The following is an 18933-nucleotide window of genomic DNA, read 5'->3' on the forward strand; positions in this document are numbered from 1 at the left end:
TAACAGGTGTGACAGGATAAATTGAAAAATGTGGAGGAGAGCCAAGAGAGGGAATGCAAATGAGTGAGTGGGAGAGCAGTGGCGAAGTGGAGATGAAGTGAAACAATGGTTCCCTGCAGTAATCAAAATGACCTGCTGAATGCGGGGGTAAAACAGACACACATGGAGATATTCAGGTCTGGGAGATACTTATGAGTTAAAAGTCTTCTTTATTTGATATGCAGTTCCACATCCAGTGACTTACAATTCAAGGCTTTTTGCTGCAGAGGCTTTTGCCAAACCAGGCTAGAAAAGGAAGCCAGTTCATAAGGGAGAGATGAGAATTTCGTTAAAGATGCTCTCTCTGCAACCTCATTTATCAGCTTGCCCCAAATAAAGAGCCACATATCCTGGTGTGTCTTTTTCTGCTTTTTGTGTTTATCTCATTCTCTCTGACTCTCTCGCTCTCAGATACACACATCCAAGCTCCCCCCATGTGGGATATTGTCCATGATCCAGGCTGAAACAGGATTTCATGGTGGCTGTGTGGCTCAACAGGCTTACAAGTATTCCTGCCACAACCCTTTTTTTGTCGCTTAAAGCCAGTCAAATTACATTGAATGGTGATCAGAAATAGAAACAATGCCAATATTGGTATTTACAGATCTATAACCATTGACAATTCTGCTGCTAAATGTCTGTACAGATGTACAATAAAACCATCCATTTATTATCTCTACCCGCTTATCCTTGCAAGGTCACAAAGGGTCTGGTGCCTGTCTCTGGCCCATTGGCCGCCTATGGTGGCCAATGGGCAAGAGGCAGAGTACACCCTGGGCGGGTCGCCTGTACAAACAGCCATGCATGCACACACTCGTACCAAAGAGCAGTTTGGAGGGACAGATTAACCTAAAAGTCATATTTTTGTACTGTGGAAGGTAGCAACCCTTGCGTGCACAGGATGAAACATGTAAACTCCAGACAAAGAGCAAAGACTGAGATTCGAACCTGCAACCTACTTGCTGCATTGCAACAGTCCTAACCAGCGCCATTAATAAATATAACCAATACTACTACTTGCAACTATTATTGTAAATTCCCACAAATTTAGCATGAAATTGGAATTTCCACCAATCATTTTAACTTTTCCATAAATCCGACCAATCACCTTTACATTTTCTGTATTTTCTTTTTCTGTGACCAATCGTTTTAGCCCCTTCTAATTTAACTTTCTGTATCACAACTTAAACTTGTTAACAAGGATACTATTGTTGTTACCTGTTTTGATTTTAAACAAAACAGGTAACAACATGTAATGGCAAAAATAGACATGAAAAACTTTACAATTCTTTAAAAATGGTGCCACAAAATCAGTAGCTGTAGACTGCAACAATCATAGAAAAACATTGCAACATCCTGGGTGGACTGACTAATAATACCAAGACGGCCACATTGCTGAAAGCACCATAATTTTACAATTAACTCCCATATGCACAGACATTTTGTCTGTCAGCTTTACTTAGTAAAGCCCAAAATGCCAAAGGATGCCGGTATCATGTCTTAAAATATCAATTGTATGAAGTGCATCATGTCTGAGCAGGTGAGTCCAACCTGTGCAAATCGTTTCAGGATGTTTCCTACCTAAATGTCACGGTTTGTTATTCATTACTGCCTCGTTACCCTCACCTGAACAGAGGTCACGTAACCTGGACTTCAATGCCCTTTAATTTCTGAGCTGAGTTTCACCTTTGTTCCAGTGTTGCTCAACCCTATTGACCTCTTAACGTTTCATGAATAGAAAGCAAGAATGCTCAGACAAAATTTTTGAAATAGCTCATTATCCAGACACCACTAAACATTCACTTAAAAAAACCCATCTGGGTGGTTTTTTGAAAGGCTTGAGCTGTTTTTAGAAAAAGTTTAAACCCAAAAAGGAGGTAGAAAAAGCACATCTTGCATAATAGGTTCCCTTTAATTCAAGTTACATGTATTGTCAGGCAACTTAGGAGCACTTGTTTGAGACAGTTTCCAGGGAAGTGAGAGAAATAAACGGTGCAAGTTCGGAGAGCAGGAGGACCGAAGGGATTTGAGCAGGGGGTAATAGGAAGTGAGGTAAAAAGCCTTGTAGCCTGGTCTAATGGTTCCACCTCCATTCAGTGGATTTCCGCTCCTTCAGAGGGAAGCAGGACCTCATCGCAGCAGCAGATGGAATACAGAAAGAATTTTAACAGAGTCCTCATGATTTATTTACTGCTATGAGCAGAAAACTGCTAGTACATAACATGCTGCAGGAAGAACCATATTTTATATTGTTTTGCATGCTTGTGTGTACAAACACACACATAGTGGAGATGTTTATAGGAGAACAAGCTTGTTTAAGTGCGTCCTCTTTGATGAAGTCAGGCTGGTGATTGACAGGTCATTTAAAATGACCTTTTCCAGAAGCCTCATTCACATTCTGGAGAAGTCACCTTGTGTGTGTGAAAGCTATCAAACATAGGAAATGAGGAGAAGGACTGAGATGACATGAGACAGCAGAGGAACAGATGTAAAGGCATGATGGAAAGGAAAGCCAACTTGTTTGATGAAAGATGACAGGAAACCTTACGTTACAATTTTTGTTTCAAGGCAGCTCCGTGGTCCATTATTTAGATTCAGAAGCTGCTGATTTGCTAATCACAATATTACTGCATTCATCAAATTATTATTCTACAGAGGACCTAGAAGGATTTGTTCTAGGTTTAGTCTCTTATTTTTAGCAACTGTAGTGATATGCAAAGGTTCTGGCATTTACTGAGCTCTTTACTCTGAATTATTATAGAGGAATAAAAGTAACCCACAGGACTTGGATTCTTTTTTAACCCCACCAGGGGGTCTTTTGTGGGCTCTAGTGTCCCTTATATGAAAGTAGGCTGAAAGAAAAGAGGGGAAGACATGCGGCAAGTATCGTCAGGTCCGGGAGTTGAACCCGCGACGGCCGCGTCAAGGACTTGAGGCCTCCAAACATGGGTCACGCTATCCCCTACGCTACCACAGCACATCCAGGACTTGGATTCTTTATGTTGTGTTCACACCAAGCGGGTTTTGAGTGTCAGGTGCCTCTGGTTTACATTCAAAGTCTACATGGAGGCACGTCAAGGGCCGTTGTGGTGCGTTTCGAGCGTCTAGAGTGGCGTGATTTGAACCATTTGGAGCGTTTGACATGTCAAGATAGACCAACACGTCCAACAGAAAACAACGGGTAGAGGTGACGCGCCCTCAATGCGCCTGCACATAGACTTGAATGTAAATCAAACACGTGAAACACTAGATGTACAGCAAAATGTAAAGCATCTTGCATTCGAAGTCATCGAACTAGAAGTGTCATTCGTGCTACAGCCATCGGGGAGAGATTTATTTGCATCTGCACATAAGTTCAACAAAAACAACACATCTTCTACAAAATATCCAAAATCTTTCAGCTTTTGCTGGACACATCACTTTTTATAGGATTTCATCTCTATTGGTGTGTATTTGAACATTTCAACCAATGGCATCGCTTTCCTTTGCGCAGTCATCCTGGCACAATTCATACTGTGTGTTTATCACATATTACGGGAATCGAAAACATCTGGCTCCATCTCAAGAAGGTTGACTAACACTTCGTCAAGGTGTTTCCTTATCTGACCAAACAGAAACTCCCTTCTGACTCCAGCCGGCTCTCCTTAAGCACTAAAGTATTGTTTCCCAGTCAAAGTAATCTGTATTTGTGCCATAACTTTTTCCTTGCACAACAGTATTACAAAACCATTTCTCTCTAACATCATCAACATGTATTTGGTTATCGGCTAGAAAAAGGCTTACAACTTTTGTCTGTTGTTGTCCTGGCGTATCTCTGTAGTTAAGTTGTGATACATTAAGATGCAGAAGAACAGACTGAGCACTTCTTTTTGCTCAATATTTTAAATATTTCTGCTGTCTTTCATGGGTTTTTTTCCGTAGAAAGTACCATCTCTGTTTGTTGTCAGCTTCCAGCCAGTCGCAGCAGATGGTCGCTCATCCATAAGTCTGGCTCTTCTGGAGGTTTTTTCCTGGAGAAAGAGAAACGTTTCCCTCTGCTTTGCTCGCCCAGGGTGAAAGACTCCATCACCATTCCTTTTGCTGTTTTATAACTGAATAGAATTTAACTTTGTTTTGAAGAGAGCTAGATTGCACACATCTTTAAATTAGCTTATATTTATGTTTGAGGCATGTGCTGGTAATATTTAGTTGCAGGATAATAAACCTGGAGCCTAATCTAATGTTATTATTACTCTTTATGTAAAAGCAAGTTTAGATGGCCATTTTATGGCACATCAAGATCATCATGTTTTCGTGTCCTTTCCATTTTAAAGATTGATTAATAGAAACAGAAATCTTTGTTCCACTATATTTGTAGTTTTAGGGATAAAAGGAACTTGTTATTTACTTCCTTGACAAATTAAAATAATGTTTCACTGGTTTTGGTTTCACTTTTAGGGGTTATCATAAATGTCAAAACAGGCATTTTCATGTTTTTAACTCCCTGAATGAATTTATTTAAAGCTTGAACTGTATTTTTGCATATATTACATCAATATTTACTACAAAAGCCTGATATACACATCTTTTTACACATCTTTATCAGAGTGCAGCTAATGGTGGCGCACACCTTATAATCACCATCTATGGAGAGTCTCTTCTTTCTGAAATCTGAAATTGAAAGTATTCCAAAAAGACACAAATCAATATTCTTTCATGGCCGTCTCAGACCAAACTCCTACAGAAAACCTGTAGGACGACCCAGAACCCAGCAAGATCCAGACCAGGAATTGACCGGCAACTGATTTCTGAATTGATCCTGTTTGGCAAAGAAGTTGTTTCTTGATCCTGTTTGGCAAAGAAGTTGTTTCTTGATCCTGTTTGGCAAAGAAGTTGTTTCTCCAGCCATTTTTATTCATGCATTAGTTACCCTGCTCTTGGCGTTGGTGGTTACCATAGCTACCGGTAACCGACAGCTCCGCCCCCTTTTTCTGTTACCGTTCTGTAACTGGCATTTATTAGGATCTGCTCCATGTTTTCTTTGTAAGTATTATGTTTTAGCATATATTTTAGACACATTTAATCATATACCATGTTTTGTAAATCCTCTTATTATTATTAATGTTTTGTATTTTTGCTGTACTTTATCTTACAACTGTTAACTGCTGCTAACTGCTGCTAACTGTTCATTGAAAGCTACTGCTTTATAGTCTAAGGGCTATTTATTATATTTTATTTAATGTATAGTGATTAAAGCTGCTGAACTGATGTTAATCATCAACTGGATTCCCTCCTTTGTTAGGTATGTTTTCATTTTGATCCGTTATGTTTCAGTTATTATTATTAATTATGTAAATGTATATATAAATACCACTATGCAACCACAATCAGCTGCTGCTTTTTCTGTTTCTGTCTGTAACTGTGAGGCAGAAGCTGCTGGATTGATTTTAACCACCAGCTTGATTTCCTCTTTTGTTAGAATAAATTCAGAGAACTTGGAGCTGAGACGAACTGATCAAACCTTAAAAATTCATTTTCATGTTGCCTGAAATGCGTGTGTTTATATATACATGGTGACTAAATCAAGGTTATTAATGAATATATGTGACAAACTGAGGAGTGTAGCTGCTGTACAGCAATAATAGGAAGTGTGTTTTTCTGTTTATGAAAGTGATAAGCGTGAAGCAGACACACTTAAGAGATGTTGAGCAGAATTGAGTCTGCCAATCACAAACAGGAGGACAATCTTGTGGGGCATGTAAGCCCTCTTAAACAAATTAATGGCTTTTCATGGTGATCAGCGCGACGGTAGCTGATTCCCTGATGCCAGCCCATCAAATCCTCACTCATCCATGCTATTCCCAGTTCTCCAAGGCGCTTTGCTGCTCTGTCTCTTCAGACAAAGGAGGCGATGTAAATGTAGAGGTGAGACTGAGGAGGGAAGGAATTAAGACAATGTCTTGCTGTTGTTGCCACTCTAAAAATGCATTGAATCTTTTCCTCAATAGGATCCAGCAGCTTGAATATATTTGCCATGAAACAGAAGGAACAAAATGTAACTGGAAAGCGGGAAATGGATTGAGAGAAAGTTTGGAACAGGCACAGAGGATGTGAAGTAGCCCTAATTAATTCAACTTAAGAGTCTGTGATGCTTGAATGACTTCCTGTTCCAGCTGCTGCTTCTGGCTGGATCACAGATGAACTCGCATTTAATAACAGGGTGGAAACTTATCTCATCAGCTCAGGAGAACGACGGGATTGTCACGGTCTTTTGGTTTGCTCCATTTATATATTTACATTACCTCTGATTTAACAGTGCAAGATTTTATCACATTATAGAATAGAATAGAATTCAACTTTATTGTCATTGCACTGTCACAAGTACAAGCAACAAAATGTAGTTTGCATCTATCCAGAAGTGCTATACAGGATATAAATATTTATTTACAGGTGTACAAGACTACAATAATACTGTGATGTATTATGCTTCCTTGAACAAGTTATGATGTTCATTACATTTTTTTGCAGACAATCATTGTAAGGGTCACAAATTCTTCGATAATCAAATTTCAGTCTGGTCACTTCTGCCTATTTTGAGCTACTTTAGGGGGTCTTGTCACTTTAAATCCAAATAAGCTACTGCTGGCCACGCCCCCAATTCAGTGTTTACACTCACATAAAAATATTGATAACAAATGAGAAATTCTACAACTGTACATCTTTGTCGCTGTCCTGCTTGAAGACCCGTAAGGGTGAATGGTTTCTGCAAGAAAACCATTCACAGGTTGTCTTTCAGGATTACTCCTCATTTAGCTCCACCCAAATTAAATACCTTCTAAGCACAACTGGATTTTATTCTGGAGTATCAGAATAAATTTTATTCTCATAAATCCAGAAAATTTATTTTCTGGATTTTATTCAGGAGTATGAGAATAAAGTGGACTAAACACATATGCAATCCACACTTTTCAGATTTTTTGTAACCCTGCTGGCTGCATAATAAACCGTAGCTGGAGCATTTTCTATTGTTCCACTCCCCCGCCCTCCTTTAGCATCATTAATTCACCCAGTCAATAAAGATTGTATGATTCACCCAGAAATGTATTCAACAGCCCACATCCCTCACCTGTTTGTCCGTGGGGACACTGGAGTATGGACACATTCAGTCCATGATGCATTATTAAGAGAAAACACACAAAATCCAATTAATTCCACTTTATCCCTCCATCTCTCCCCCTTAGCAAGCCTCCATCCCCAGAGGGTCTCACCTAATGTGATCCCCAATGCCCATCTACCTCTAAATGTGGGCTTTTACAGCCACAAGCTGGGGCATTTTTTTAAATAAAAGAGCTGAGCTTTTATTTACCATATTAATAAAAATAAATGTAGTTTCTTCTTGAAATTGCAGGAGCTGCAGGGAGTGTGAGCAGAGTTTCTGCGTGCACACATGAAGGTTTTCACAAACCGTGCTGCTTCTTCTTCTTCTCCTGTCAGCACAGGCGCATAATAAACAACATCTTTCCCACCCAGGTGTTTTCAGACATCTGCGAGCTGTGACTCCTCTCCTCCCACACACTCCCACTGTTTCGCTGCAGGCACAGCCGAATCAATACGTCATTAGCCAGTCTCTCTGCTCACCCCGTGGTCTACATCCCTCTCCACTCTTACTCCATTCTACATCGCAGTTCACACTATTTCACGCTGCTTTTCCCCTCCCTTCACTGCTCCTCTCATCGTCCGCCGACCCCCTCTTTTTCACTCTCCAGCCTGGCTTCTGGCCTATTGTGTGCTTCTGTGCAATGCTGATGTGGAAGGGAGAGCGAGGAAAGAGGGATAAGGATGATAGAAGGGGGTTAAAGGTGTAAGAGAGGGATTTGAGCCAGAAGTATGAAGGAGGGGGAGGCGGTTGAGGGCGAGATGTGAGAGTGAAATGATTGTTGTAGTGGCTGGATCCCTGAAGGAGTGAGTGGTGGCAGGAACGACAGCCCCATTACTTCCTGGTCGCAGTGGCAGCTTCTTGGGGCTGTTGGGTAAACAGAGAGGCTGTAAAGGCGTCCACACGGCCAGGTAGCGACATCACTCACCGGGAGCAGTCAAACGAGTTAATGAGCATCGGCGAGACAGGCCGGCCCCAGGCCAGCTACAATAATATTGAATGTTTTAGTAATGGAGGGCTGAAGGAAGCATAAGCCAGTAAATAAAGAATTCAAGAATACATATGCATGCGTTAATGTCAATAAAACTGGAAATGAATGCAATTATTTCCATAAAAGGCTCAATGATTGCCTCCAATTTGAAACAAAATGATAAATGTGGAAATCATTAATTAAAATTTGCATTCATTAAATGCTAAAAACACAGAATCCTACCAAGTATTTTTGGTCCAGTTTCTAGATCAAATATATTAGTGCACTTGAAATAAGACAAATTAACTTGAAACTACATTTCAAGGAGTTTTGTTTTAAGTAAATAATTCCTTCATATTGATAAAAAAGAACTTGTTCTGTTGGCAGATAAATTAACTGATAACATGGAAAAAATGTCTTATCAGTGAAATAAACTAGTTCTTTTTCATCAATATTAAGGAGTTATTTACTTAAAACAAGACTCCTATTTCATGCTAAAAAAATTTATCTGAAAGTTATTTCATCCCATTTCAAGTTTACTAAGATATTTGCACTAGAAACTAGACCAAAAATACTTGGTAAGATTTTGTGTTTTTGCAGTGAGTGCCATTTAGGAAGCATAAATAGAGCTTTCACAACCCCTAACACTTCTTCTGCTCCCTGTAGTTGACCAATTAATATTTAATATTTAGTATCATGTAACTCTCACATCAAAGCATTGAGCTAGTCTCTCAAAATATTTATGTTTATCTCACGTTTAAAGCTGTCGTGTAATTTTGTTTCATAAGATAAGATAAGATTTATTTGCCATTGTCATCAACAGATTAAAACGAGATTGAGGCCGTGCTCGACTCGAGTTAAAGTGCAGGTTACATACACATACACAACACACAATATAAATATACATACATAAAAAGATGAAGAAACAAACAGCAGAAAACGAGAAATAAATAGACATCAGAAGATGGTTGCAGCGCCTGGAGGTGTGGCAGAGTAAACAGAGTTTACATTTTTAACAGAGTTGTGTCAACAGCAGAAGTTTTTATGCCTTTAAATTTAGTGCCATGATTGCCATCGGGTGGAAACAGTTTTTTAGGCAATTTGTCCTGGTTTTTATTGCTCTGTATCTCTTGCCTGATGGCAGCAGCTGGAAGAGACCATGGCCAGGGTGTGAAGAGTCATTTAAAATGTCCATAACTTTCTTGCAGAGCCTGGAAGTGTAAATCTGTTCCATGGTGGGGAGAGGGCAGCCTGTGGTTCTCTCTGCTGCCCTGACAACCCTCTGGAGCGCCTTCTTGTCCGAGGATGTGCTGCTGCGTTTGAAGCTGCAGTACTATGTCAGCGTTACGAATCAAGAAAGTACTTACTGACAACGTGAGGTAATCTGAAAGGCTTCAGGAAATAACAATATGCCACAATATAAAGACATCTAACAACGTTTTGCAGCCTGGAAAGAGTAACGAAGATATTTTTAAGGAGTTTCAATTAGTTCATACTGGTGAACCTTTCAGGGGGTGATCTTCCAAAATTACTCCAAAAATGCTTCACAAACTCACCCAGAGGAGCCAAAAACATCTAAAAACCTTCAGGCTTCTCTTGCTTCAGTTAAAGTCCGAGTTCGTGATTCAGTAATAAGGAAGACGTTGTGTAAAAATGACATCGAAGAGAGTTTCAAGGCCAAAATCACAGCTGACTAAAAGTAACACATTTACCAAGAAATTGATCAATAATCCCAGAGATTTGCAATCTATGCCAACATCATTCACAGATCCGTTTTTACTGTATCCATGAAATTCTGGTCCAGTTGTTGACTGTCCAGGCAGTTTCTCTAACCTTTAGTCTCTTCTTTTTCCATAACCAAACTTTTCTCAAAATGACCAACTACCACCAAAATAATCTTCCTCCTGACATCTGAGAATAACTTGAATTACTTGTCCTTCCTGTTCTTTTGCATCTATCCAGAAATAACCTAAATTCTCACTATGATTCATCAAATTCACCTAAATTGATTGGCTGTTTCAACTTTACAGTTTCCTTTGTTGTGCTACAGCAAAAAAATACTGAAATGATTGACCTGAAAGCATAATAAAGAAAGATATCAATATTAAGCATTCAAATATTTATGATTGACACATTTAAATTATTTGAGATAGATTTATTCATCTTCATCTGTTGCTTTTTTAATCTATTTGAAGTTATAAAAATGAATTTCATCGTTATCTATTAATTGAATTGTGTCTCCAAAAACAATTTGTTGAAGCACTATGAAGTCTTGCATCTTAATCTCTGCATCTTTTCCATTTTCTTTCCTCTATATTCATCCGTTCACAACCCTCCCCACCTATTTAGATATAAATGTAAATGTTTACTTCAGATTCCTCTGTCTCTCTCTTCAAAGAGGGGAGGACTGAAGGAGGAAGTGATTAAAACACAGATGCTGTGCAGTGATTTGAAACCAGTTCAGAGACGCACCTCAGCCACAACGGGAACAGAAAAAAGAAACGTGAGTGAAATAAAAACAATGCATGAGGACTGCTGTTAAATTCAGACTACTTTCTCAATCACCTCCTGATTGGTGCATCTCTGAGACTCAAGAGGAGGAATGAAACATGTGAGGCTGCAGCAGGTCTCCAGAAACAAGAAGGGAACCAGGTTTTAGCTACGGTGCCATGCTTGCTGCATAGAGAGGCGTTGGCAACACCAGGGAGGTGCAGATGGAGGAGTCACCTTGAGGCAGAAGAGGGGAAGGCGGAGGAACGGCACGTAACGCCAATATATTAGTTTTCAGGTCATGATCCTGCAGATATACTGAGCAACACTCTAACTGATCAGAATTTTTAAATGGAAAAAAAGTTAGTTTGTGGCAAAATTTCATGGGATGAAGTGGTATTATGAAAGAAATAAACCAAAAAGGAAAAGAAATGGAAAGAACAACACCTGCTGCTTCCAGTTATGGTTAAACATAGACCATAAATGTTTTTAAATTTGAGCATGAAGACATTTGTTTTCTTCCAGTACAACTGGAAATTAAATCAGATTGACTGTATTATTTGCCCCTTTGTCACAGATTTATGCTTCATGATATGTCGTGTTTCATAACAAATAGAGAAGCAGCTTTCAGCTTCTATGCACCGCAAATCTGGAACGAACTTCCAGAAAACTACAAAACAGCTGAAACACTGAGTTACTTTAAATCAAAGCTAAAAACCCTCATGTTTAGCATTGACTTTGACACATAATAAATGGAACATTAATCAATATGTTTGATGGATTGATGATTTTGATGATTACATTTGACAAAATGTAAAGTTTCTTACTGATTTCACAATTAATGACTGTTTGTTGTTTGTATGTTTTTATGATGTAAAGCACTTTGAACTGTTGCGCTGCTGAAATTTTCTATATAAAAAACATGATTGATTGAACAAATTAAACAGATTTTAAACTATCTTTATGCTAATGCTGGGTTGGATTTTTTAAAGAGCATTAAAGAAAAAGAAACCAGATTTAAATGTAATTTCATCTCTATAAATGTTGACAACTATAATTTTATTTCCACTTCCAAATTATGCACTACTTTCTGTAGCATAAAATCCCAATACAACTGTGAAAATATTTGTTTTAATCTCTCAAATGCTGAAAATGTTGATATATGAACATTTTTACAAGGTGCTGTGACATGGGGGATAATGTTTGTTTGAAGGAAAAATCTAAATTTGTTTAAAATAAAAAAAAAGTTAAAGATTCTTTTTTAATTTTTTATCTTGGTTTAAAATCCATAAAATTGATTTGGACATTGCTTCCAATATTTAACCACAGTGACATCTGCTGGTGAAATACAGCCACTGATTTAAAGTAAACCTGTTAAATTCTTCATTTTATTTTCCATATTGTTAAAAGAAGAAACATTCTGTTGGGCAGTAAATGTGAAAGTATTATTACTCATTAATGACACGAAAACTTAATATTGTATCAAAACTTTAAAGGTTAAATATTTCTCTAATATCCCGAGTTCAAAGGTGGATTCTTCATTCATTTTGTTAAATAAATAAATAGTTGTTGTAGAGATATGCAACACCAGACTCGTGATTCTCCGGCCACGGTTCGCCCTAACCTTAATTCATAAAAGCATGAATAAAGATGACCCTTCTTGTAACTGCATAACCTTGTGCCCATTTTAATTATTTCTGTAAAACTAGCCTGAACTTGTCTAATTAAGAGAAACAATCCCTCAGTTCTGTTAGCGTACCCCTGAGAGCATCATTAATTTTATTCTTCACACTCTGTCCTATTAAAAGAATTTTTAATGAAGAAAGTGAGCCTGCAGAGGACAAAGCAGGAAATCATACCAATGAATGACTACATGTCTGTGCACACATAATAAAACAAGAAGCTTTAATGCTTCAAACCACGGCTGGTTCTTCAATCTGAGGAAACCTGGAGCTGGACCTGGAGGCTTGCTCAGGATGGTAGTAACCTCTTTAACTTACTGACATTTTGTCAAAAAGGCTTTGCAACATGTTTCAAAAATAATAAAATCTCAATGCACACCTTTTAAAACATAATAAATTAGAAGAAAATGGAAATGCACAATGATTTTGAATGGTAATTCTTAACAGTTGTAAAGTCAGGCTGAATGTGTGAGGATGACGTAAAGGAAAAGTGAGGCATTTAGTCTGACATAAATCAACAGTTTGTGCATAAGACTAAAGTAAATTAAACAAATAAAGTAGTCAGGCTATTTGTAGGACGAGAATGTGTAATTTGTAGATCAAAAATGTAAAAAAGAATTTTGCAAGTATGCCTCAATAGAAAAGCACTCAAATCGCAAATTTTCTTGAACTCAAATTAATGAAGAATATATATATATACATCCTCAGCAAACGGAGTAGGATTCGGGTTACTGTTTCTTTTGCAGTATTTGGCCCAATGTAATACATTAACTGAAAACAAATTCACTTCCAAATTTAATGTAAATTTAAAAAGAAAGTAGACCTGTCCAGGGTGAACCCGCCTCTTGCCCGGAACGTAGCTGGAGATCGGCACCAGCAACACTCCCGACCACATTAGGGACAAGGGTGAACAGAAAATGGATGGATGGATAGAAAGAAAGTAGAAAAAATGTTAAGACTTTACATCATATTTGCCATTTCCATTGTAATAATTTTATACTAAGCAAAAACAAAAAGTATTTGTTCCTGCAAGCCACAAAACAAGAAAAAAATCCAGTTATTCAATTTAAAAAGTAAAAAAAAACTGGAGCATAAATTTTGTGAAGAAATTGAAAATGTTTTGGTTAAATCTGTAACCACAACCAGCAGGGGGCCTCGTTGAGCTATGTTTTAATATTATTAATATGATTTAATACTGTACAAATTAGTACAGCAAACAAAATTCTCCTCCAATGAATGATTAAACGTGGAACAATAAAACAAGATATTTATTGTATAATAGTAAAACATGAACTTCCATTTTGTTTACTCATACTGAACGTTTTGGTGATCTAAAATTCCGTTTTTTCCGCTTCAACGTCAACATTTCACAAATGAGTGAAAAAAAAGAAATAAAGTTATGTTTACCATTCATTTCAACTTGGCTCTCACCATAAAGAATGGTCAAGTACATGTAACTTTTAGAAGGAAAAATTCAATGCACTTTAGATAGTAAAAATCTTCCTATTTCAAGAAGTGGACAAAAATATATTAAACATGGTATAAAAGATCAAAGAACAGTCGATCTGTTTGGTCGTAATGCTGCGTTCCAGTTGTATCCGGAACTGGGAAATTCTGATTTCTCGATCTGAAAAATAAACTGGTAGGCCCTTTTACTTCCCACTGGGAAAGTGGGAGCAACTTCGACAATCTCCAGTTACGATGTATACGGCTACTCACATTAATATTAATAAAATGTGGTCGGAATATGTTTATTTTAGAAGACACATGTTAAAGTGCGTCAAATATCAATGTTTGTTATATAGCGCCTGAAACACTAAACTAACAAATTATAAGTGGGGTTTGCTTATGGAAGATATAGCTTAAAATTATGTTTGGCGACGCCATGTTGAAATCCAGACTTCTTAAAAACTAGAACGCTGTCACCAACGTCCGGACGTTAAACCCAGCTCCGAGTTCCAACTTCCGAGGTAACTAAACGCAGCATTGAACCACTGGATCTCTATCCAACCGCTTTGTGTGACGTCATCAGAGGGATGCGCGCGCTTCTTAGCAACGGAAGTTGTGTATTTGGCTTCTGCCGTTAACTTCCCCAACACGCCTCCATGCTAACCCTGGCTGCTGCTTACTTTCTAGCGCAATAATGCCGAATTGTTGCGTGGCCGGTTGTCATAACCGCTATTACCCCGGTTCCACCATAAGGTTCTACAGAGTCCCCAGCGGGAACCGGCAGTTCCAGGTCCAGAGGAGGCGTTTATGGATGGAGGCGATCCAACAAGCCAACGGGAGCAGCAGTGAAATCCGTGCAGACGCTCGCATTTGTGGCGTTCATTTCATCTCAGGTAGCGTAAGGAGCTGGTTAGCAGTGAACAAAAAATATTTAATAATATGAGTTTGCTCAATATTCTCTTCTTGAACTTCGTTTTGTTCACAGGAGAGGCTTCCACGGACCCAGACAGGCCTAATTTTGTCCCCACGTTGTTTACATGCAGCAAACTACGCCAGGGTTCAACTAGAAGGGCAAAATGGTAACATATCTTGACTATTATTTTTAAATAGATTTAAGTATCTAGTCTAAATACTAAATGCATTGCTACATTTTGGCTGGGACCTAAATTTAGACAAAATACTAATCCTAAAGATCTATATAAAGTGCTTAAACACTGCAGTATGCCATTTATTGTCATGTTTTGATGTTGAATATGATGGCGTTTTCCAATTTGGATACATTTAATGAGCACTTCTCATTAAATGATCTACCAAACGGGGTTACACGTTGTGTATACTGTTAATAAAAAATGTGTGTTTTTCCTCAGCATTCTTGCCTTTCAAAATCAATACCACAGTGTGTGTGGTATTGATTTGAGATTTAAACTGTTAGAAGAGCAAATAAATGGTTTATAAATGCAAGTCTAATCATGTTTTGTGCAGATGATGCGTATAATTATGACCAGCAGAGACACTTTGCTGGTTTCCAGCCATGCAGCTCTGTGTGCAGCAGACTGTGATGCCCTGTGCAGTCTGACAGCTTTCTGTCAGAACTAGCCGAGCTTTCAGTGGGCATCAGTTCCACTTCTCTGCTGATGAGCCTCTTTCAGTTCAGTGCAATTTGTTCCTTTGACAACCATCGATAGAAACAGCCCAGAGGAATTGTGTTTCTGGAGATACTAGCAGAGTCTAGTCTAAGCTCATTTACCATGTGCACTTGATTAGTCCTCTTTAAGTGTCCTCATTAAAGTGTACAAAATGTTTTTATCCTTTATCTGTGACTTGTTAGCCTCCCTATGTATTCACACACTACGTTACCATTGTGACACAAACTGTTTCGCCAAAGAGATTCTTTAATCTGTCTTTGCTATCACTGTTACTGGTGTGTTAAAAACGTAGAATGAATTAACAATTCATAGCCTAGGGGGGACGCAAATACAGCCTGGTGGCCCGCCAGGCTTATAACACTAATCTAAAATTACAAGATTTAAAAGCATTGAATGTCATACTATGCCACATTATTAGATCTTTTTTTGTTGATTATTCTTTCTCAAAGGACTTCTTCTGCCTGTCGAAGAAGTCAAAGACAGAAAGCGAATGTGGAGACCAAAGTCATAACAGCAAGAGGAGACGATAAAGAGACTGAAGACACGACTACTGTGAGAGACGATGAAGAGACTGAAGACATGACTACTGTGAGAGACGATGAAGATTCTAAAGACACGACTACTTTGACAGAAAATGAAGACATAACTACACTGAGAGATGATGAAGAGACAGAAAAATCACCAACCCAACCTGCATCTGAGTCTTCAATGGACCACCAGTCCTCTGCTTTAATTGAAACTACAGATGAATTTTTACCAGAAATGCAAACTTTGCTCGTGTCAAAGGTAGCAGTCACCAACTCTTTGTTATACTTTCATACACCTGTAGACTTGTAACTTTGCTTTATTTTTTTTAATACGGTTTGTCTTCTTTAGTATACAAGTAATATATTCTGGATTTTTTGCCAAATAGGAGGAAGAAACAGAAGATGAGAAGATCCATGATAAAGACCCAGAAGTGACCGAATGTGAAGCTGAACCTGAAACGATGGAGACAGAAAACAAATCCAGTCCAAGTCCATCACCACAGAAAACACCAGGAAAAAAAACAGATAGAATGAATCCTGTTGTGCTCCTAAAGCCTTTAGTTTTTCCACAAGGTGCTTATCACGTTGACCTGAGCGCCTCCACCGCGGTGTCGTCCAAAGAGCAGCGTGAAGACACGAGTCGGGGAGGATTAACGGAGTCGAGCGGCAACAGGGATCAGCCCTCCTTTCCTTGTAACCTGTGCGATCGAACCTTCACTACAAGCCACTATCTGAAGCGGCACAAACTGCTTCACGTTCGAGACGTGAGGAAGTGCCTCAGGTGTGGCGCGCTCTTCTGCCGCCGCCACAACCACGTTTTGTTCCAGACGCGGGCCGAGCCTCTAACTGAGTCTGAGGAGAGTTCCTCCAGCAGCGAGGACGAACCTCTGGACGCAGAGCAGGAGAAAGCAAGCAAAGTAACAGAAAAGGCTGACAACGCTTTGAGCGTTGAGACTGATGCACCTGCAGACAGTCCTGCTCTCAGTAACTCACCGTTACTGAAGACTTCCAGCCTGACGGATGTCGGGAAACCTCTCCTGGTGTCGGTGAAACCTGCTGCTGTTCCCTCTCCACCCTCTCCGATCAGCAGGTTCCCCAGCAACCCAGGAACCGTGTTTCAGATTAAACCGCTCCTGCCGGACATCTCTCCCGCTTTGATACAACCAAATCTTCCTCAACAACCCCAACTCCCTCCTTCCCTGAAGATCTTTTCCACTCAGCACCTCACCTCAGCCTTGCTCGATGTTCAGAGAAACTACGAATACATTTTAAGCAAGCCTAAAAAAGTCGAGGTGAAAATCAAGGAGGAACCAGAGGAGCCGGTTCAAATTTGTCCAGTCAAGGAGCCAGTAAAGCAGGTCAAGTTGGAGAAAATCGCTTATGACCTGGAGATGGTAATTTGACTTAAAGCTGCTAACCTGACTTCAGTCAGACTCACTTCAGATAAAATGTGTTGCCTATAGAACAGTGTGCAATGGTTTAATCCAGATTTTATTGTAAATCTCTACGTAAGACATTATCTTCTCTTCTCAAACATGGCTCCCACGCTAACCCTAACCCCAGGCCATTGGTGACATCACATAAGGTAACCAATCAGAGTAAACATCCTAAATATTCAGATATTTTCAGTCAAATTGATGTGGCAGTATGTCTCAGAAATGGAGGAAACGTTGATGCAAAGCTTTCATGAAGAGCTTTTTTACTTTTCATAATCTGGAATCATGGGATTTTTCTCCTAAATCATAAACTTAACCCACTTTCAATTTAAACGCAAGTCAAAAGCTTGTCAAAGTCACTCATCCAGATTAAATCTTATTGATTTCAGCTGATCAAACAGATTTCTGTGCCTCTCATGATGTCATCAAGACAAGCACAGCAGAATTATGAGGTATCGTTTCCTTCTGTTTGCTTTCTAAAACAGTATTTTTGTGAAATAATGCAGTGGAAATCTACATGTCATTACCAAATCATGTTTTTATTTTAGATATAAGTGTGTTAGAAAAATATGAGGGAAAACCTGATCACTCCCAGGAAATCATGATTGATTTGTCTCCTGTAGCTAAAGTGTAAAACTGCAATCAATTTTCATTATTAATAATTAGAGGACTGCTGCTTTCTGGTTTACATTTTTCATGTTTTTTATAATTTGTTGGAGTAATCAACTAAAGTTTTGAGCTACTCTTGATTTATGTGACGTTACATCACTGCTGTTGGATTTTAAATGACACCTTTACATGTTAAGCTACGCCAGTCGCCATTCAGGCTAGATCTTATTTTATATTTTTTGTTTTTTTGAGTCGTATTCAATCAATTTTTTGCACAGAACTAACATTAGCAGTGTTTCACATTCCGCATTATTTTTCTTTTCATTTCAGTTTCTTCTCTTATCTACCTCAGCCAGCTGTAAAAGCAAATAAAATGTATTTTGTATTACAGATCAATGCTGCTTTTGGACACAATGTATGTATGTTTAAATACTCTAGTATTTCTGATATAAAAGTATTAGATTTTTGTTGTATTGCTGTGTGCAAACTAAAGAAAAGTGGCAAGACTGATTCCTGTTTTTCTTTCCAGAAAATGCCTGTCAGATTGTAAGATATGAAATAGTTTTGGACCGGCTTTGCTTACTGAATAAACAAAAGTTTGTGTCACATTTGTTGTGTCTTACTAGTTTTGCACTGTGTAGATTTTACTTTCACCTCAGGTCGTTTTCTTGGCATTAATGTTTTCCAAAACGTCCCCAGATATTTTTAAGCTGTGAAACAAATACAGGTTTTTGTAAATGACCCGTAAGTTTTTTGTTTTCCATTCCTGATTTCATTTTTCTAGACTTGAGAGAAGCTAAAATTGTGGAAAGTTGCTGTCGGATTTTTGTTTTTTCTTTTTACTTGGACACAAAACGCCAGACATGTTTCTGTTAAAACATAGTTTGTACGTTGATATTCTTGGCTTTGAGTTCTGCTTTTCTACTGCATGAATAGTTTAAAATTATGAG

At 38.5% G+C, this 18933-nt stretch overlaps 1 protein-coding gene and 1 long non-coding RNA gene across 2 annotated transcripts; both read left to right on the forward strand.

The window, feature by feature from the left end:
- Nucleotides 1-4368: 4368 nt before the first annotated feature.
- On the forward strand, nucleotides 4369-8255 carry LOC122832307. The gene is made up of 5 exons (XR_006370828.1): nucleotides 4369-5061; nucleotides 5266-5320; nucleotides 5690-5943; nucleotides 6027-6292; nucleotides 7427-8255. It is a non-coding gene; the product is annotated as an uncharacterized LOC122832307 (long non-coding RNA).
- Nucleotides 8256-14346: 6091 nt separating this feature from the next.
- LOC122832179 lies at nucleotides 14347-18585 on the forward strand. The gene is made up of 4 exons (XM_044118703.1): nucleotides 14347-14658; nucleotides 14751-14844; nucleotides 15861-16197; nucleotides 16325-18585. Exons 1-4 carry the CDS (start codon nucleotides 14460-14462, stop codon nucleotides 17339-17341), a joined length of 1647 nt encoding a protein of 548 aa, XP_043974638.1. The 5' UTR covers nucleotides 14347-14459; the 3' UTR covers nucleotides 17342-18585.
- Nucleotides 18586-18933: the final 348 nt, after the last annotated feature.

The sequence above is a fragment of the Gambusia affinis genome, linkage group LG01 (genome assembly GCF_019740435.1).
Source record: "Gambusia affinis linkage group LG01, SWU_Gaff_1.0, whole genome shotgun sequence".
NCBI lineage: Eukaryota > Metazoa > Chordata > Actinopteri > Cyprinodontiformes > Poeciliidae > Gambusia > Gambusia affinis.